General features: G+C 39.2%; 1 protein-coding gene across 1 annotated transcript in view; it reads left to right on the forward strand.

Annotated features, from left to right (window-relative positions):
• TG (thyroglobulin) overlaps positions 1–21,993 on the forward strand; it is a 156,175-nt gene that overhangs the window by 34,027 nt on the left and 100,155 nt on the right. Inside the window, exons 20-31 of the mRNA XM_086742634.1 lie at positions 1,550–1,774; positions 5,477–5,626; positions 7,767–7,937; positions 11,438–11,560; positions 12,002–12,117; positions 12,384–12,492; positions 13,731–13,928; positions 15,715–15,882; positions 16,408–16,473; positions 17,157–17,237; positions 19,000–19,137; positions 21,439–21,615. Of these exons, the coding sequence (XP_086598760.1) occupies positions 1,550–1,774; positions 5,477–5,626; positions 7,767–7,937; positions 11,438–11,560; positions 12,002–12,117; positions 12,384–12,492; positions 13,731–13,928; positions 15,715–15,882; positions 16,408–16,473; positions 17,157–17,237; positions 19,000–19,137; positions 21,439–21,615 (1,722 nt within the window). The remainder of the gene's footprint in view (positions 1–1,549; positions 1,775–5,476; positions 5,627–7,766; positions 7,938–11,437; positions 11,561–12,001; positions 12,118–12,383; positions 12,493–13,730; positions 13,929–15,714; positions 15,883–16,407; positions 16,474–17,156; positions 17,238–18,999; positions 19,138–21,438; positions 21,616–21,993) is intronic.

Genomic DNA, 21,993 nt, shown 5'->3' on the forward strand with positions numbered 1-21,993 from the left:
GAGGTATATTTGCTTGAATAAAAGGCTAATCTGCTTATTCCTGCTTTCATTTATAAGACAATTTCTGGCAAAACATTTGCAAAGTGTTGTTGGTTATGTCGTGATCTCCAATTACTTCCTCACGAGCTAAGTATCATTTTGGCCTGGGCTTGAACAAAACTAAGTGCTATTTTGTGGATTGTAATATGTGCCAGTGCAACAGACGGATAGGTTGCTCAAAGCTGGAGGAAACAACGCATTGAGATTACAAAGTTGCAGCTGTCAGCTTTAACGTGTTGTTCGTTCACTTTAGCCTGTAAGTTTAAAAACTTCGTGTCCCTCCACTGCAAGGAGGGAAGCCACATCTACATGACAATAATTGGCTATGGACCAACATTCAGGAAGAGAGGGAACTTATGCTATCAGTGTTAAAGGTCTAGGATGATCTTTCAGAAAAAGCGTGCTACCTCTGCAGTCCGTTCAACATGGGCAAGAAGGCAGCACAACATACCTGGCTGTGAAACTCTCTACTCGCACAACTGAAAAGCCTCAGCTGGCTACAGTGCAAAATTAGGAAACTCATCACATGAGAGCATAATGGAACCCTCAGCTATTTGTCTTGGACACATCGGTCACAAAATAGTAATCTTTATGCAGCGTACAAGCTGTAACATTCCTCACGCTCTCTTTATGTATATAACACCCTGACAGTGAAAATTCAACATCCAAGGTCATTGATGTACTTGCAAAACTCAAAGTATATAGTGTGTAGAACTTCTCATTTGCTGGGTTACTGGGCTGCCCATCACCTGTAACTACAGGAGGCTTTTGTCTTGCAAATTTGAAGCAGTAAACATAAGCAACATTTCACTCACTGTCATAAAGCCTGCAGCGATAAACAGTGTGATAATAAACAAAATCCCCCAGGAACGCTGTTCTTGTAGTACTTCTTGTCCAGCAAAACTGAGGAAGCAGCTCTTGATCTAGTGCTGAAAATTGTTCTTGCACAAATCATCGAAAGGGAAGCTGTCTGGGCAAGCAAGAACAGAGAGAGTAGGAAAGATACTTGCTGTTTTCCAGCCTTCAGCACCGGCTTCAGCAATTGTGAAGAGCATGTCTGTAGCACAGGTGGATATTTTGAATATCAATAGTGTAATGGAAGGTGATTGTTACAGATGCTGGTCTTCAAAAACAAACCAACACAATGCTGAAAAAGAAACAAATGATACTCATTGAAAAAAAAACCAGGAATTAAATCTGACTGTCAAATAATTCTGTTTTTCATCTGCTGAATTTTTGTAACTCAGAAATCAAATTTTGTTCTCTGATGGTTCAGTTTTTGAATATGCCATTTTTGCTGAGGTTTTTTTTTTTTTTGTTATTTCTTTAGCACCCTCTATGTTGAGATTAAGACTTTAATCTGATAGACACTGTACAGATTCATGCTTGTATTTCTGTATCTGCCTATGTTTTTAACTTAAAGTTAATCCATTTATGTGTGGTTATCCATTCCCATATTGGAAGTCTCTCTCATGCTATTTTTTTTTTTTGTATTTTTTTCGCTCTTTAGAAAATGCAATTGTTGGAGAAAATCTCATTGGAACATTTATAAAAGAGATCAAGGATGGTGGTTTCTTGCTGCATTTGGACTCCAAGCAATTCCTAGCAGATTCTTTTATTGATTTTTCCCGGGATGAAGAGTTTGATCTGTCTCCGAGTGTGCAGCTAGGATGCAGAAGTGGGTTTCGAAGAATTTCACCTCCTGGGCAAGCAGTCCCAAATTCACAAGGATGTGGTAAGTCTCAGTTTAGCTTTCCCTTCTTTGATGCCGTTAGGAATCAGTATAAAGCTAAAGTTAGAAAATCATCTGAACCTGTGTTTATGGTTGATACATGAAGGGCATGAAGTGCCAACATGAATGACAAATCTAAAGAGATTTGACTCAACTCTACTGTTGAGTCCTTTCATTGAATCAATGATTTGAAAATAGGCATCATGGCACTGACATAGTATAGAAGGTTTTGCAAATGGTTTTTTTTTTTATTTTTTTAGATCTGTCTGAAATTAAAAGATTTTTTCTGTAATGTACGTGATCCTTAATAAGAAAATTACACAAAGACAATGTAGCCAGTACTTCAGATGATGATACATTACCCAGAATAGAAACTTAGATGCAAAAATGGCAAAAGTCCTGAGACTTTGAATTCCTGGGCCAAGTCCAGCCAGCTCAGATGGAAGCATTCTTGGTGTTGGCCAACACCCAGACCTGATTACACTTCTGCCCTCTTTTCATCTTCTTTCCTTCTGTTTAGTCTGCTTCCCTGAAACAGGCTGCCTTTCTGGCAACATCCTGCTTAGGGCTGCCAAACCTACCTTTCTGACAGATCCCTGTGGCTGTTCCTAGCACTCCTGTGTACCAGGTCATGCTGCCAAAGAGCCTTTGCCTTAACAGGCCACTCTTGTTTCTGTCAACATCAGCCCTCCTACAGTGCAACCCTGAGCGTTCTCGTTGGCCCAGTTAGCCTCAGTGAGTCTGTGTCTGTCTAATGTCAGTTTGGGATGTGTTCAATATGCCTAGCTTTCTTTTGGCAGCACAAGAGGGATGTACCACTTCTAGGTATAAGATCAACAGTAGCAGGTATTAGATACATTTTCCAGTATGAGGAATATTTTCACGTGGGTAAACTTCAACAGCAGCTTAAGTTAGAGACCCTAAGAGCAAATAAAAATATATGAGAACAACTTAGCTTCCTACTTGCTCTGGTGATTCTCTTTAAATTACAAGAGCTTTCTAATGTCAGTCCAAAGGTTTCAAAGTAATCCAGCGTTGAATCAGTTTTGAACTGCTGCAGTTTCCAGCTTGGACCTTTAAGGGTAAATTGACTGCTGTTTCAGTTTGTCTCTATTGTCTGAAAAACTTTAAATTCACCATGCAGAAAAAAGATTAATTCCTACTGGGAATCTGGAGTCTGTAACAACTTGCAGTTACTTAACAAGATGTACTCTCGTACTTATTAAAGGTATCATTATTTATTAAGTAGAGTCCATCACTTAGAGCAGAAGAACTTACAAAGAATTGGATCTTTCTGCCAAGTATCTCCTGCTAGGGATAAAGACCTCTAGGAAGCAATGAATTAATTCACTTTGTGAGTTAGTTCATGCATATTTGAACCAGCTAGCTGAAGAAAGAGTCACTCAGTAAAACTGACTTATGGAGATGTGGAAAGGAAAGAGTTTCTGCTCCAGCTTTTAGCAGAGATTTCATATTCTAAGATGTCACAGTGTACATACTGCTGGACACTGGTTTGTGTAGCAGGACCGGATATTTTATTCTAAACAGGGGAATTCATTTTCTGGTTCCTCTAAGATATATATATATATATATATATATAGTTTTATTTTGTATTATGGATATATTCTGATCATTTATGCTGTCTATGTTCCTCTACTAATAATGGGGATGAGTAGTAAGAAGTATCACCTGTGATTAAGGAAATCAAAGTTGTGTGAGTCTGACAGGGATTCTTTATTTTCTTCCCTTTCCTGCTCCACTTCGTTGTTGGAATAGAAATTATCTTTTCAAATCCTGATCTTATTGATTTTTTTGTTTTTATTTCACTGTACGTGACATTTCCCCTTACCTCAGGAAGCACAGACAGCTCTTAGTAGCAACAGCATTCTGTTGTTTTCAATAAATTCAGTATTTTCATTTAGGAACACGCAGCTTGCATGAACCTGCCTCTTTATCTCATGTATTTTCCTTACAGTCACCAGGCAGACACCTCTCAGGATCTTTTTACATCTCAGTCACATCTCATCTCCTCTCCACTTCTTGCAGCCGGGCTGGACTGAGTCAGGCCCAGTCGGCTGCCTGTTGGGAGGCCAGAGGGTGAGGACAGCAAGGCTCACAAGGCTCACGCCTCCCCCTCTCTACTTCCGCTCCAGCTTCTTCACAACTTCTTCTTTTATTTTTTATTTTTCCCCTTCTTAAATACGTTATCGCAAAGGTGTTATCAGGGAACATTCTGCTACCAATTGGCTTGGTGTTGGCCAGCAGTGGGTCCGCCCTAGGCGCGGCTGAGTCCACTGAACAAAGGGGAAACTTCTAGCAGTTTCCTACAGAAGCTACCACCTTAGGCCCCCCTCACTAAGTAAAACCAATACAATTGGAAAATGTTTTTAAAATGTATCAGACACTCTTGTGTATTAACTAACATGCTTGAGAAAGGAGAATTTGGTCTGATCCAGGATTTTTGGTTCTGTAACTGATTTTAGATATGTATTATACCTAAAGTAATTGCCTTGATGTGTGCTTGGGAGGAAAATTTCAATCTCAAAGTTGTCTCATCCTAGACCTTCCCACCGGACCATTTAGAGCAGATGAAGGAAAATATGATCATTTTATACTAGTTGTCTTCTTAGTCTGTTATAATTCAAGTGCTCCTTAAGTTAAATTCATTTACATTCTGGTGTGTTGGCCAGAACAGCAATTCCTCATATGGGTTGTAGTGGGGATGGCCAATTTTCCATTACTGTTTCTCTCATACAAGCTTAAACTGCTGTCAAGACATAGCACAAAAACAGAAATGAGGTTTTGCACGTTGTCAAAGTCCCAAAATATACATTTGATAGTGTTTTGAAGGAAATCTACATCTGGAAAGCAGCTGTGAAATAACAAGCAAAGGGATTGTCCTTCAAATGTGTCTGTGACTCTTCTGCTTTAATGTTCATTTGTACGATCTGGAGGGAAAGACGGTATTTCATGACCTCCCAGAAGACAAAGAGTTTTCTTTGTAATATGCAACAGGTCAGCTGGAAATACTACTCCTTATTTGTCCTGAAAATGATATATGTATACAAACTAGGAATATCTTTTTGTTTTGCGTTTGGTTGTCATGTGCACAACTAGTGACTTTTAATCCAGCCATTACTGTTTACTTTGGAAGTGCTTACCAAATATTTCATTACCAGGAATTCTGAATGAAAGTGTTACCATATGGTGGGTTTCTGGATGATGTTTTTGGAATTTCTGCTCCTAGGAGTCTTCCTGTTTCTGTCTGCAGTGTTTGTAGAAGTTACTCTGTAGCTTGTGTTCCTTTGTGGACAGGTTGTGAAAGAAAACAAAGTGCATTATCTTATTACAAAAGAATTTGAGAAATGGAAATCAAGCCTGGACTTGACATTTCCAAAGAGCTTAATGTGCATTAATTCAAGAAGATTTTTAGGGTGATCTGAGAAAAAAAAAACAACATGGTCTATATTCTAGTCATTGATGAGATTAATTAACATTTAAGGAGTGATTACCTATATTATCCCACTTAGAAATACGTATATTGAGAGCTTGAAGCCTATGGCAACTCTGCCAGTGTGAGATATCTCTCTCTCTATATAGATGTGCATACACATTCATACATACATATATACCTACACATATGTGTATGAATGCCTGAACTGGTTGGATTCTGTAAGAGTAATAAGGTGGTTGTTCTCTTTGCAGTTGTTTGTCCTCCAGGCAGTCATTTTCAGAATGATGAATGCATTCCCTGCCCTTTTGGCTACTATCAGCATCAGACAGGACGTTCCTCTTGTATCAAGTGTCCTGTGGGCAAAACTACCAACTCCTATGGGGCATTCAGCGCTGATCACTGTAAGTTGAACTCATTTCTTCCCTTATCCTTTGTATTCTGGCTTCAAATAACTAATGGAATTTTTTTTTCATTGGTAAGTTAAAAAAAAAAAAATCCTCCCTCTGGGGTTTTTTGGATGGATATGATTCCTTCTGCATACATTCAAAGACATTTCACAAAGACAGGACAAACTGTCTGGTGTTTTGACCAAAAATGCATGAGAAAGGAGTGGTCAGTCTCATCCAGGATGTTGTGGTTCCTTGAGATGTGTTCACTGGCCTCAGGAATGATATCTGGGTATTCAGTATCATTAAGAAACATCTTACGTAGTTAATTTATTGTGTTTTCATGAACACTAAAGTAGTCTTGTTTTTGTGCAACCCTTTCCCCTGCAAATACAAATGCTTCTCACAAAACAATTATTGATATGTTCACTAAAGTTGGTGTATTCAGTTTAAATGATTTATTTTTGCATACCATTCTGTAAAGAAAATCACTTAAGTACAAAGTAATTTTTGTCTGCAGCATTAGCTCATGGATAAAAATAAAGGTGGGTAGTAAGAACGGGTTTCTTGGGAGTATTGGTGGATATAACCACTGCTTTGTTCTGTTTTAACATATTTATTCTCTTAAATGGGGGAAAAAAACAGATTTTTTGTAATGCACCTGGACATCCACTAGCTTTTTCACTAAGTTGTCATTCTTCATTTTCATATGTGTTCCCAGTGTAGGTATTGAACTTCTGTGCTTAAAAGTTTACTCCTTAGGTTTTCTTTACTGCAATTGCAGTTTTCTATATTGCAAGTGCCTGCAACTAAACCTACTCCTTGCCTGGTTTCCACCTTGCCTGTGTGCTGAGTCTGAGTGCCAGCCCTTTCCAAAGGGCCATGTTGTACACATTTAGCTTTCTTCCTTCTTTCTGTCTTTCTGTCTTTCTTTGCTGTCTCCTTATAGAGTCTGAAGAGTTTGCTGAAGTAACTGCTAGATAAAAAAAAGGAAAGTGTTTACTCACAAACCCAGCACAGGAAAATTGGAAGGCAGAAGTGTTCTTCTCTATGCTCCTTACCTTGTTTTCCTCCCAGAGGTTATGCCTCTATGGCAAGGATGGCTGAGAGGCGTGAAAAGCATTTCCTACACTATCTTAGGTCCTGACTCTGTGCATTGAATTGAAACAATGCTGATGTTGCCACATTTTTATATGTCAGACTAAACTCTGGTGGTTTATTCATACATAGATAAGCCTCACTTGCTTCAGTAGCATCTCAGAAGGAAAGCATTAAGGAGGTTAACCTGTCAGGCTTAGTCCACCTGGGATTCTCTGCTGCTGCCTTCGGTGTTAGTCAAATTTCCAGATTTCTTTCTCTCTTGAGCCTAGATACCTGGTTTCTAAAGATTTCTAAATCATTAAAAATGTTAGGTAGTTGGGGGAAATACTGCTAAATAAAATCTAAGCTTTTCATTCTTTAGAGTGCAAAGACCTTTTATTTCCCACTGAAAGGCAGAATTTAAAAGAAGGTGGGGTTGGACAATAAATAACAAATTGAAGTGATGCCTCTTGTGCTGCGGTTGATAACATTTCATGGATCCATTGCAGTAGACACTGAACTAATCTGTAGGAAATTACAGTTCCTTCTTTATACTTCTTTGCTTTAGAATACTTAGCATAAATGAGATCTGATCCATGGCAGAGAATTCTAAAAATGTTTGGAATATGAATTGCAGTAACAACAAAGAAGTGCAACTACCATGTTTCAGAGCATGAAACACAGTGCAAATTTTCAGTGAAGTCTCTGCTGTATTTAGAACACTTTTGTCCTACAGTGTTGAAACATTGTCATACGGCACTGACAGGATCAGAAGCAATGGGCACAAACCAAAACACAGAAGGTGCCCTCTCAACATCAGGAAACACTTTTTTACTGTGAGGGTGACCAAGCACTGGCACAGGCTGCCCAGGTTGGTTGTAGAGTCTCCAACCTTGGACATGTTCAAAAGCCAACTGGACATGGTCCTGGGCAACTGGCTCTGAGTGGTCCTGCTTGGGCAGTGGGGCTGGACCAGGTGACCTCCCGCAATCCCTTCCAACCAGAACCATTCTGTTAAACCCAGTGACAGCATTATCAAAGTACCCTTTTTTATTTTCTTGTTTACTTGTAACAGGTATCACATACTGTCAAAGCAATGAGCAGGGTCTGCAGTGTGATGAGGATGGTCAGTATAGACCTTCCCAGCAAGACCCTGACACTAAGAAGACCTTCTGCATCGATAGCTTTGGAGCAGCACTGGACTGGACTGAAACAGATGATCTCCTTACAGACTACCAGTGCCTAGGTAAGTGTCAGAAGAATATTTTGGTTATGTTTTGAGCCCACATAAGTGAAACCTCCTTATGAAGAGACTCACCACTCCACAGCTTATGGAGATTCACTTTCCCATAGTTGTGGCCTCGGCCTTAAGCCACATTCCTCCTTAATTTTGCATTTCTTGACTACATTCGAGAAGTTATTTCCTGTAAGGAAAGAGAGAGAAGCAGGTTTCTTGCACTCTCAGATGGCTGACAGCTTTTAATGTGTGCTGATCTCCTACTCTCTGCTTGGAAACTCCAAAGAATAATGAGAGGACTAATGAGAAAGAAGCAGAATGATTAATTTCTTTGTAAAATTATAACTCATCAGTGCGTTCATGTGAAATAGATTGTGTTTGGCAATGACCTCACAGCTGTGGCATAACGTCACCCTCTGGGCTCCTGCTGTGTGGTATCTGACTTGGTGAACATCTCCTTGCAACCTGGGGGAACTTACTCCTGCTTGAACACAGTTGTGAAGTGCCAAGGATGAATAATTTGGAAAAAAAGTCGTTCATCAAGCAGTCCCCAAACTGCCTGCAGTAAGGTCTAATTACACTTCTCAGCCCCAAAGCTTTTTGCCTTGCCCAAAAACAGTTTTCCAGAAATTTTTATTACTTGTCATATGACTGGTATCAAATTTAATGGAATATTCAGTTTAGAAACTGATGTCATGGTTTGCTCTGAATTAGACAACGTCTTACAACAAGTGTGATCAGTGGAAGGAGTGTGAAATTAAAGCCCTCAGTTGTGAAGGGGTTGCAAAACTATCTTCATTTGAAATAGCCATTTTTTTCTCTGAGGATACTTGAAGACTGATTGTCGTTATGAACACAAGGTGTTAGCCTCTTTTGCTCTTACTTACAGGGTAATTAGGATGTTTCTCTGGGCAGGAGACTCAGAGCAGCTTAATTCTCCTGTTACTTGCTTACCTTGAGCCCACCTGCATGAGCATTTCTGATTCTGTTCAGGATGGAGCAGCTGTAGATATCTGTGTGTATTTTTGAGGATCATGCTAGAAGATTTCACTGCAAATAAATAGTTATAAGACTTGAAAATTTAAGGTTTGAAAAGAAACAACAACAAGGAACATCCAAGAAGTCTGGTTGGGATTTTTTTAATAATATACAGGCTAAGTTAATTTAATTTTTTTTTATTTTTTATTTTATAGCTCATCCTGCATTTCCAGAAAGCATTATATAAAGTGAAACTGATTATATCTATTTTTACTTTTTCCCCTGCCCCTCTACTTCCCTTAACTGGATTCACTATGCAACAAGACAGCAAGGTCTGAAGACTGATCTTGCTTTAACAGAAGGCTGGTGACTGGGCAGGGTCAATAAATAACCCAGCTGTTCTTGCTTTTCTTTGTTTTCTGAGTCTTCAGACAGAAGAAGAATTCCCTTCTGTGAAGGCACAGTAATAAGCTGTAACAGCCTATGCTTGTTCTTTTTTGTTGTCTCTGTTTTTATATTTTAAGGCACACTGAACATTTATTGCAACAACAGGGATAGGATCTAGAGCTTTACTCTAGTAATATGTGAGATGGAGAATTTCTGCTAGGCACTAAGCCTGTGAAAAGGCTGAGTAGTTATATTACTGTTGAGAAGAGGGCACTGAGAACTAACAAGTTCCCAAAAATGGGAGCTGCTAGAATATTTGTCATTGTATTTTATTATTTTTTTTTGACCAAGTAGCTTTATGAGTGCATTTTTTTATGCTTCTTTGTATTAAAAAGCAAAATTCAATAATAAAAATGGCAAATTTTCTCTTAGTTTTACAGTGTTTTCAGTTTAATGTTTCATTACACTTTCTATCTCTTCTCTACTTTTTTTTTTTTCCATATTTTAGCAGAGAAAATGGAGAGGTGGGATGAAGCCAGAATTGGAGGGAAAAAAATCAGAAGAAAAGAAAAAAAAATTTTTTTTTTAATTTTGAATTTTACATTAGAAATGAGGGCAGCAAAACAATTACAAACAACATAAAAACACTGCTTTTTTTTCAGTTTTATGAAAATACAAATTCTATTGTTAACCAGGCACCACTGCAAGTTGCAGATGTAGAAGGGATTCAGTTTAGTGCAGAATTAAGCTAATGCTTGTATTTTGGTGTCCTATGTTTCTAGGAAGGGAAAAGCTTTCACCTTTGTTTACACCATCACTCAGCCCTCTCCCCAGCCAAGCTGGAGTGAAAGGATATTTTTGTGTTAAGTGTTTGGCTAGCCTTCATGTTTTTTTCTGAGCAGAAATGATGGTTTTATCAAAAGCATCTGCTGACTCAGCCCTGACAACAGTGGACATTTGCTTCTGATTTAGTCCTGACTGTTTTGCTGTAAGAGTACAAATGATTGTTTTAAGAAGTTATCCCTGACTTTTATTTTGTGGTTTATCCAGACATTTCAGGGAGAAAGTCCTGGGATCCTTCTGCTGGATCTCTGTGCTCAGGGGAGAGAAGAGCTGAGCCTCCAGTTCTTCCATGTGCAGACATCTCCCACGGGCTGAGATTAGACCAGGGCTGCTATGAGTCAGATGTTTGCTTTCATTTGGGGCATTTGGAGGAGAAGTTTGGTCACCGCAGGTGTGATGCTATATCACCATATTCTTCCCTTCTCCTTACTATGGTGTGCTCACTGAGTGATCCTGGTTTATCAACATGTGGACACACTGCACCAAAACACCTTTGTAATACAGGTAGTAGGAACCTGAGCAGGGTAGTGGTGGTGCCACTGTGTGTCCCTCATCGGATTATAATCTTGTTCAGGGCACCATCAGGACCAAACCTTCTGGACCTGAAATTGGATTCCTCACCCCATTTAGTGAGCTTTGGGTTTTGCACCTCTAGACCTCATGAGCTTTTCCCAGTTTGTGAACAGTGCTGCTTCTCAGACATCCTTACACTCAGGTGCAGTGGGTCCAATTCAGAGGGAGTAGATAAAAGGGTTTGGTAAGTAAAGTGACAGTCTGGAGTTAAAGATTGAAAGAAAGAGTAAAAAAGGAGCATGTAGGACATACTGCCTTGGAAGTCAGTGGAAATCAAGCTGCTGTGCTCATGTAAACAAGTGATAAGGCTCCTAGATTGCCTTTCTAACCAAGTTCTGTTGGAGCTGGCTCTTGTTTCAGTGACTGTTTTGCAGAAAGTTGGTTCCTCCATTGACTCAGTAGTTGGTTCCGTGCCATTAACAAGTAATGAGAGATGACCAATCTCCTGCTGGAAGAGAAGTCTCACTTGAATATAAACTCCCAACCCACTCCTGGTTAATTGTTTTTGAAAGATCTTGTGACTCTTTTTTTTTTTTTTTCTGCAGAATAGAAATTATATCCTTAGCCCAGATGTGTTATCTGTGGAGTTATGGTACATCATTAAAAGAACAAACCTTTTTCCCTACAGAATTAATGAATTTTTATTTCTACTTAAAGTCTCTTTGTCTCTCTGCAGCATGGCAACTGATAATAACACCTAATTGTTGGTTTTCTGGGTTTTTTTTTAGTGCTTAGAAAATTTGAGAGAGTTCCTACCTCCAGACTGACTTATGAGTCAGAAGAAGCTCAAATACTTCAGTCTCAGTCATTTGGGGGAGACCTGCAAAGTCCAGCTTTTCAGTGTATTTCAGGTGAGGAAAACTCTCAGAAGATCTGTAGAGACAACACTAATCACCATGGAAAATAATAATCTTTTAATATTATAAGCTTATAGTTAAGTTCCTAGGTGAACTATGTTTTGCAGTTCAGCACCAACTCACTGCAAGATATTTACAACTTTTGGTGACCTTGGTTCAGGGAAGAGATCAGCCTTTCTTTTAGAAAGAAGTCTTCTAACTTTATGTACCACCTCAGACAAGTCATCTGACTTTAAAGCCAGTTGTTATCATGTGCAATATGGGTGAGAGCTGAGATTCAAACCCGGAAACATTTATCAGACACATGAAATTTATGTGTTTGCAGTCTGTTAGAGGTATGAAAAACTGAGTAAATGGCAGTAAACAATGGAATTTGTAGCAGGAATTTTGCACTTGAAATGCTGGGAAACTTAAGGTTTCTTTTCTGTTTTTCAGGCTGTGAGAGGGAAGAAGCATGCAGTTTTGCCACTGTGACTCCTGCTGGTGCTGGAGTTCTTTGTGAATTTTACAGTGCTGCTGAAGTCAATTTCAACTGTACCACCTCTGGAATGGTAAAAATTATCATAGTTAAAAATATATATTTATCATAATACTATAGGTTCAAGATAAGTAGAAGGCATCACAGAAGAAAGGCAGGCTGTTACCTGACCACTTAAACATAGAATTGAAAATGTCCATACAGGGCCACATGGAGCGGTGGTGTTTTTAAACCATGTGTGCTAATTCCTTCCGCTGAGTTTCTGAATAAGGAAAATGGGTTTTAGGAGAAGAAAACAATTAGGTTGTATTTATTGTGCATGCCTGTTTTCGGTCTCAGGTACAAGGTGTTTTTGGGAACCCCACTGCCACTAGCATCAGTCGTCTCAGCTGCCTGCTTCATGTCAGGAACCCAGAGGGAGATGCGGTGATGGCCTATTTGAAGAGAGGTACCAGATGCAAGTCATTCATCTCATGTTAGACTGCTGTGCTTGACTTTGTAGTTACTTCTGTGTAGGATTACGATTAAAAGAGGGGGGAGTATCTTTGTTCAAGATGGCATAATACTGTTCAGAGCTTAACATTTAGTGATAGACCAGAAACCCCAGCAAATCTTCCTGTCATGTCTTGTTTCCTAGAAATTAGAAATACAGCTTTTGTATGCAATTGTGATGGCAGACAGTCCCACAAAACTCAACTTTATCCAACATATTATTTTTGATTCTATTCTGTTTTGTTGTACTGTGGTTTCTCTTTATTAAACAGTTTGTTATTTCACTATATAAGGCATTATCAATGACCAGCTTGTACATAATTTAACAGTTTACATTAATTTTTACTGTAAATTGTCCTACTAATATACCAGCCAAGAAATAACTTGCTGTGCAGTGAATCCTAGGGTGATTCAACTGAATCAATGTATAGAATATGGTTTTTTGGCCTAAGTGTGATTGATACCACTGTGTGTCCCATCCAATGTGTGCCCAACTTTAAGCCTCATGCCAAATTTGAAACAAGACAACCAAATACAGAATGCTGCAGGGTTTGAGTGAGAACTCTCTGCTGTCACTGCTTTCTTTTTACTTCTACCCAAACCTCTGAGTCACTGTTTGTTAATAATAACAAAAATAGAGCTAAGTCTCACCGGAAAAAAGGCAAGTCCCCCGAGCTTGTTGCAATCAACATAATCTTGTTGATGCCAAATCTACTCAAGATGTCTGTTGATATTGCTAATTAGACCCAAGATTATACAAATCGTGTCCTCTTATGTATGTGTCTAGTCAGCAGAAACCATAATTCCAGGTGCAGTTGTGCTGGCCAAATTACACATTTTACTTTTTTAATGAGATAAGTTTGTTTCATTTATACCTGGGAGTTATTAATATAGTCCTTGAAAGTGGAATATTACCGGCCTTACAGTGTTACATCAATTTAGGAGCCCTTTGCTGGTATGGCTGTGCTGTTTTTCCTACCCTGGCAATACATTCTGACCAACTACCCAGGTATAATTGCACCAAACCATTTGGTGATAACATCTTGAATTTGAACCTCAAAGTCCAGGATAGGACTTTTACTGCTGAGTTTTTATCATAAAACTTTTAACCAGCTTCAGTCTGCAGGCAATCCAAAAGCATCCCATCTTGTCCTGAGCTCTTTTGAACATTTCTTTCCTATTCTGTCCACCTAGAACAAGAATTTAACTCATCTGGACTCAAGACCTTTGAAAGGACTAGTTTTCAGAATGTACTTTCTGGCGTGTATCACTCCATGGTGCTCTCAGCAGCTAGCACGTCTCTGACTGATGCTCGGCTCTTCTGTCGGCAGGCTTGCAGCAGGAACTCTTGCTGTGACGGCTTCATCTTGAGTCAGATTGCACTCGATGGAGGTATTGTCTAACTGCAAAACAAAAAAATTCTGCAGCGGGAAACAAATGCTAACTGAGTAGAACTCATTTTTGGACACAATACACCTGCTCTACATCATACCGGTATCAGCAGCCTACCTCTACATCACTAACATGTTTTGGTGTAGACAGAATTTGAGTAATGCCCAAGACTTGGGCTGGCCCAGTATAGATAAAGATGTGAAATAATAAGCTGCTTTTGGAGAGGAATGGACATTTTGAAAGGATAATTCTTTTGACCTGCTTTAGACATCTGCATCCAATGGGATAAATAATTTTGAAAAAGCCTCCCTCCTTACATAACATGGCTCGGTTGCTAGAAGTTGGTGCCTTTCAGCTGGTGGGGGGAATTAAGACTGTGCCTCCAGACAGAATCCTTGTACTGCAAATGTAAATCAGCTCCCTTTTTGGAGCAGGAAAAGAGGATGCTAAACAGGGCATTATATTATGGTATTGCATGCAGGAATGCTATAGTTTCCTAAGTCTGGATGTCTAGCTAGGAGAGCAAGCAGAAGTGGGATGGACGGAGTCTGGAAGAGGTGGAACTTAGGTAGAGCCCAGATTTCTGCAAGCAAATTCAAGCATTTAATGTCAGTGCCTGCTTTTTCATAGTTTCTTTTTGAGCTCACATGAGATCAACTTTCCTGTTGGAGGTCACATGGAGGAAATGTGAATTTCTGGTTGAAATGTCTCAAGTTTTGAAAGACAGGCTCTTACAAATCCAATAGTGTGCTACTGACTTCTGTGTGGCAAGCGCTGCTCTAGTTTTGAGTGGAAACTTGTCCTGGATTTGAGAAAACTTTCTCTGTAGAAGTTGTCAAGCAAATGTTTCCAAGAAATTATTTTCTGGTTTGACATCTCATATTTTTTTTTTTGCAGAAAAATATTCTAGAGGATCTTGTAAAGTCCATTTCTCACTATATTTACTATCAAACTTTTGGGTTCCCTATACTTGTGAGCATAGAAGGGGATGTGTAAAAGGTGAATGTTGTAGAGCTCTCTGTTTAGTTGAGTTGACTTATTTGGATCAATAATACAGGTAAATGCATTACTTGGATGAGCGTTTCATTAAGAAAAAGAAAAAAAAATAGCACATTCCATATCTTGTATACCCAGTCCATTAAAAAAAAAAATAGTCAGAGAGGGTGTTGTGAAACCATAGATATGCCTGAGCTGTAACAGCAAGTACAAAGCAAGAGATGAGTATTGTCTACGCATTATAGTAACAGACTGATGCCAGAACACGTAGCCTTAAGTGTGCTGGTCCCCTGACTCACACCACGATACTGGGAGAGACTCAGGCCTGGGCTGACTGAAATCAGGCACCAATCCAGGAAACCATCCAGTAAAACTATAAGTGTTTTCTTGGTTCAAAGCCTGAGATTGTAACACCGCCAAAGGATTGAATATGTCTCCATGGTGCTGTAAAATACTGAGAACACTGTTGGGTATTATCAGATAATACTAATATTTTATTAGGTGATAATAGTGTTGCTTCAAATCTCTGAAAAGCAGGCTACAAATGTTTAGTTTAGGTATGAATAGCTAACCTTAGTACTTCAATTTGAACATATGGCTCTGATTTTCTTTTTTTTTTTTCTGGGTTTTTTTTTTTTTTTGGAAGGTATTGCATTGCTAAAGGATATCTATCTTAGTGACACAGATTCAATCGCCATTTAGAGAAACTACTGGGATGCTTGGGTGAAAAGATTTGTGTAGGTGCAAAGCATTATTGCAGCGATGCAACTCTCTCTTTGCCTCAACTTAGGTACCATTTTGTGTAGTCTGATGAGTTACCCAGACGTGCTGATCTGCAATGAAAATAGCTGGAATGTAACACCAACATCTGTCATAGATGGGATATGTAAAGGTGTGAGCTATGACAAAAAAGAGAAGATGTTTTCCTTCACCCTGGGTGGACAAGTGTTCATTGGAAGTATGTAAAATAATTATTTCAGTTTACATTACTTTAATTATTCTATAGACTTTACCTTTTTTACCAGCCTACTTTGACACTTCTGCACTTTTTTTTTTTCCTCAAATAAATCCATATCTGTACACTCACAAGAGAATAAGAACTTCCTAACTGGATGTGTTCTTAAATAGATGGGCCTCTCACACTTTACTGTGTGAAGATTAATGAAAGTCAAGAATGTAACCCTGTAATACTTTCATTATTTAATTTAGGAAGATTCAAGCCAATAATCTGAAAGAAAGGTAAACTCTGCAGCAAGTGCAAAAAGATAGATGCCTAGAGCTGCAGAGAAAAAGCAGTAACAGGAAATAGAGTAAAGCTAGCACCCTGGACCCAGACTAGCACCTGGATCCTTCTTTCTTAGAGTCTTGTCTTGTAAACAAGGTGATGCATAATCTAGTGGTGTGTTTTAATGCAATTTCTGAGCATTTCAATACTACTTGTTTAATTTGAGTGGCTCTTCTAACAAACTTTTTTCTTTATTAGCTTCTAAGTTGGCAGAAGAGGCAGAAAGAAATTTTACTACCTTTCAGCAAGTTTATCTGTGGAGAGGTGAGTTATCTCAGGCAGTGGCAGATGTGTGTTCTGTAATGGAAGTGTCATTCTCACTTTAATTGTCCAAATTGACACACTACTCAAGAGTGTTTTCTGGCAGAGGTGGATGTTATCTTGACATCTGTCGCTGTCACTTTAATGAAATTTGGGTAAATTCTTGTGTCTGAGAATAGACTTCTTAACTTTTAATACCTGTGAAAAATGGTATCATGGAAACACTTGCCTTTGTCCCATCAGTGTCCAGGTACCATAATAATCTGGCACGTTGTATATAACTGGATGGGTTACTTTTATTAGCATGACAACTATGTGTGTGTTGATTTTGCAATTTTACTTTCTGAATGCTGAAACTTACATAGCAGGACCTGCACAAATAATTTGTGGTACTACTTTACAAATGCACACAGCCTCCAGGGCACTGATGCTGAATGCATAGTGATTGTGGAAATGGCATTTGCTTTTATCCTCCAAAGAGTGTGTTTTGGTTTAGGTTTTTTTTTTCCCACAGTTATATGTTGATGTTTTTACACATTTTTGATTCAGCAGTTAGTGGAATTACCTAAGGAGTTTTCCTAAATAGAGCACTTAAAAATTTTTGCTAGATTTAGGGAAGTAAGGATGATCTTGTAGAAGAAAGAAAAAGGAAATGACTATGCTCTTTAATTCCTGTTGTGTTCCAGGCTCTGATATGGTCACCCGGACTAAAACCTCAGAGTGCGATGCTACTGCTTCGAAGACAGAGAATGATCTAACGTTATCAGGTATTACAGTAAGGACAGACAGAGGAGGTAGCAGAAGATAGCAGAGGAAGGTGCAGAATTCAACCAGAAAATATCATATATTGTCATATATGTGTCTTAATGATGTAGGTATTGTGAAGTCCAGAGGATTTCTCTTCGGTAGGGAGTATGATATGGGTTTTGAGAAAGGTGTTAAAAATATGAGCCTCCTGGAAGGCTCTCCTGTCTTTCTGGCTTTTATCTTCCCAGGCCAGGTTGGAAATGAAAGTGTTAGAATGTTCTGTGAAAGCTTATTCTTTCAGATTTACTGAACTGTAAAGACCCAGGAAATATTATGTGGCTGAGAAAAATTTTTGCATAAACCCAAGAATCAAATCCTTAGCCTTGTATCTGGGCATATTTACTGCTACTGACAGTATGACTGTAAATACGATGCTTAGAAGAACTCAGGATGAAACTGCAATCACAAGTGTTTTTTTCCATGCATGATGAAAGTGAGGGACCTGTAAAGCACTCTAGCTCCTTTGTTGTTCCAGAGTCTGTTCTTCATTATACTAAGTCACTTATATATCCAAAATCATTTGTATCAAGTTGCTAGATTTCCTTTGGGCCTTCAGCACCACAATCCTAAGAGAAAGGGAGCAGTGGAGCCTGTTGAGAGTGCTTTGGTTCATCTCTAATGAACCGTACGTAATCTTTGCAGAGGAGCTTCGAGGAATATCTGAGCATGTGATTTAATGCATATAAAACCCTAACACAAAGTTAATTGCTGATTTTGTTTATCTAATTTGAACAGAAGGTACACTAAAATGCACGTTTAGCTAGTGGCACTCCTGTACAATTAGTCATATATTAAAGTCTAGACTTAAAAATGAGAAAAAACTACACAATACGTAAGGTGAAATTCTCCTGCTTTTACCTGCCAAGGCATGAGTGCAGCCCTCAGGGTTCTCCATTTACCTTGCTGTGACTGATGATATCATTAAAACCTGAAGTTATGCAAAGAATGCAGCTTCTTCCTTCATCCTTTAGTCTTAGTCACGACACAGTTTCAAGAGAAACTGAAGGTTGAAATTGAGAGGTAACAAGACTTATAAGTCACTATTTAAAAAAAGTTCTGGATACATGTGGGAAAACATCTACAGAGCTTTTATTACTTGATTATCATCCTTAAAGCACATGGTAACATATCTTTTATATTTTCTGATAGAAAATTCAAAGCTATTGTGCACTCCCAGCATATCAGTAGGTGCTTCAGCATTTCAGCTGCAATCATCAGCATGTTATTACTTTCCTATTTTCATTTTTGTCTGGCTGTTTCAGTGCATGTAAGATTAAATAACAGAATCTCCCACAGTATTGGAGTAACTGGGGATAAGACCTGCTGATGGTGTTTGATAAATGAAAAGGTGTTTATGAAGAAATTTGTAAGAGATCATACTTCACTGTTAGACTGATGTGTTGCATGACAGAGTAGAAAGAACCTACTGTGATTTTCGTCTAGTTTTTGAGTGGTGGAAATAATCTGACAATGCAGTGTTGTGCAGCGCAATTTGTTGAGGAGGCGTTGCCTACAGGAGAATCAATGACCGTGGGTGGACAATTCTGTTGTTAAAAGCAGCCTTCAGTTTATGCTAGCCTTACAAAATGGTTGCAGCTATTTTACTGTGAAAGGCAGAATTTTATATATAAATAAATTTAATTTATTCCAGATCATAGTTAAGTTTTTTTTTTTTTTTTTGTGGGTTTGAGCAGTTTATTTGTTTGTTCTTTTGAATCTCAGATTCCACAAAGGATTTTTTCTACCTAATGGACAACAGCCGGATACAAAGTGACCAGAACTATTCTCTCCCTTACCAGCAGTATTTGGTCTTCAGGGAAAAGTACTCAGCAGAGGACGCTATGCTTTGGTGTCTCACACGTAAGACATTTCAGAAACTGTTATTCTATGGGGAATAATAATTAGTTCAAATCTTCTAATAAGTATTTGTTGTAGTTCAGCCCCGCTCGGGACCAAGATATATGGTCTCTCGCTCAATCCCCTCACCCTCTGAAGGAATAAGGGGAGATAATATAATAAAAAAGGCTCGAGTTCTGAGATAAGAACAGGGAGAGATCATTAAAGTTTCCATTATGTGCAAAACAGACTCGACAGAAAACTATTTATTTATTACTATGATTATTAAAACAAAAGCAGGATAATGAGAAAGAAAGCAAAACAACTTCTCCCACCCCACCCCTCCCTCTTCCTGGGCTTAAATTAATTTCAGTTATCTCCACCTCCTTCTCCCTGCTGAGTGGCACATCGGGAAGAGGGAATGAGGGTTATGGTCAGTTCATCACTTGTCGCTTTACACCACTCCTTCCTCCTCAGGGGAAGAACTCCTCACATTCCTCCCCTGTTCCATTGTGGGTTCCCTCCCATGGGCTACAGTCCTTCATGAAGTCCTCCACTGTGGGTCATTTTTCCACGGGGTGCAGTCCCTCCAGAACGGCTACTCCAGCAGGCCTTCCACGGGCCACAGCCTCCTTCAAGCATCCACCTGCCCCAGCGTGGGGTCCTCCACGGGCTCCAAGTAGATCTCTGCTCCTCCGTGGGCCTCCATGGGCTGCAGGGGGGCAGCCTGCTCCACCATGGGCTGCACCATGGGCTGGTGGGGAATCTTGGCTAGGAGCAACATTACTCCTCCCCCTCCTTCTTTATTGACCTTGGCATCTGCAGCCATTCCTCTCACAAGAAATTCCTCACAGTCAGCTCAGGCAGATGCCTCTCAGGTTCTCTTCACATCTCCTCTCCTCTCCACTTCTTGCAGCTGGGCTGGGCTGAATTGGGCCCAGCTAGCTGCCTGGTGGGAGGCCAGAGGGTGAGGGCCGCAAGGCCCACAGTGCTCACACCTCCCCCTCTCTTCCCCTGCTTCAGCTTCTTCACATCTTTTTTTTTTTATTATTTTTTATTTTTCCCCTTCTTAAATATGTTATTGCAGAGGTGTTACCACTGAACATTCTGTCACCAGTTGGCTTGGCCCTGGCCAGCAGTGAGTCCGCCCTGTGCCTGGCCAAGTCCACCGGACAAAGGGGAAAACTTCTAGCAGCTTCTTGCAGAAGCTGCTATCGTAGCTCCCCCACCCCCCACTAAACAAAACCAACACATGTTATAATCATGATTCGTAGAAGCTCTGGACTTTGAGATTTTTGGGGGAAAACCCACAAAATTTTAGTGTAAGTTGCTAGTCAGGCTACCTGTTTCTTCATTACAATCTTTGTCTACTGTGTCCATCATTAGTCATCAGAGTTTCCCTGTTACGGGCAAGAGAAGTAGAAGATACTGCTTAGGCAATACTCTGCTGGTCTGGAAGTTTACCCCTCCCAATAGACAGATGACAAAGTGGTAAAAGAAGAAGGTAAAGTACAGATGTTTGAGGTTAATGATAAAGTATATTTTGATGCCATAAATGGATAAGAGTTTCTAGCTCTGATTACCAGGAAGGCAAAACCAAGAGTACTAAACAGTGCACAAACAACACTGTAAGGGGTCAGTAGAGATATGCCTGTTTAAAGTTAAACATTGACATATATATTTACAGAAGCCATTGCCACGCTAACTAAGAAATTGATTTGATGGCTTTATCTCTTTTCTGAAAGTGCATTGTTATCCTGGGGCAAGTTTCAGCGGAAATTGCTACAAGCAAATGCTTGAACAGTTGATTCCAGAAAAGTTATTTATGTTTTTGTGTAACATATGAACACTTCAGAAATATTTTTTGCAAAAACTTCCCAAGACATTGTAGAAAATATTAGATATTTTCTTTTTATTCCTTAAAGTAAGAGACTCACAACTAATGCAGAGTTATTTTATATAGAGAGTTATTTTATATACAGTTTGTATGTCAAATTTACTAAAAAGAAAAAGAGAGAGATCTTTATGAATCACAATGTTAGAGTGACACCAATACATTAGGTTAATGCTTGTCACAGTTAGGGAATGTGTCTTTCTAATTAGGTGTGATGTAGCTCCTTTTCTGTGCTCTCCAGGTTAAACCTTCAGTGGCACTAGAAACAGAATCTGTCCCTGCTTCTCTTGTACCATAATAGAGTAATATTGACATTCTCCCTTTTAGTTGTTTGCTGATGGGTAGCTTTAAGTGCGCTGAAGTGAGGAAGAAGAATAGAGAGAGGAAGAAACCCTTGTGTGTGCGTGACTCTTAGTGACTTTGCTTCCTAGGTTGTGCACAAGAAGATGAATTTTGTCGAATTGCAGATCTGCGAAATGCCACAGACTTATACTTTGCATGCACCCTCTATCCAGAGGCACAGATTTGTGATGGCAGCATCAATCAGATACCAGAAACCTGTCGAACTGTGCTACCCTGGCAACCACAGACATTGTATCATAAAATAGGCAAGTTTGGGGGTTTGGATGTATATTATGCGCGCTAACTCTGATAATGTCCTGTTTTGGCTCTTGATTCTGTGATAAAAGGTCTGAATGTATGAATGAGTCCTGGGATGTGATGGCGCAAGGGAAGGTCTGTTACAGGCTGTTCTGCATGTGGTTTTTCATTTTCAGTTCAGAATGGAAATATATTAACCATGAGTTTCACTGTCCACTTCAGTTATTCCAAATTCAGAGAGGTCAGCAGTAGCTCAAATAATTTCTATACTAAGTCTTAGGGTTTTTTTTAATAACGTGGGTGAAATGTGAATGTCATTGGGATGTCACCAATCACATTTCAACCATTAAAATTTCCATAAGTAATTAAGCAATGCAAAAATTGAA

This window comes from Chlamydotis macqueenii, chromosome 2 (genome assembly GCF_036417535.1).
Source record: "Chlamydotis macqueenii isolate bChlMac1 chromosome 2, bChlMac1.mat, whole genome shotgun sequence".
Lineage (NCBI taxonomy): Eukaryota > Metazoa > Chordata > Aves > Otidiformes > Otididae > Chlamydotis > Chlamydotis macqueenii.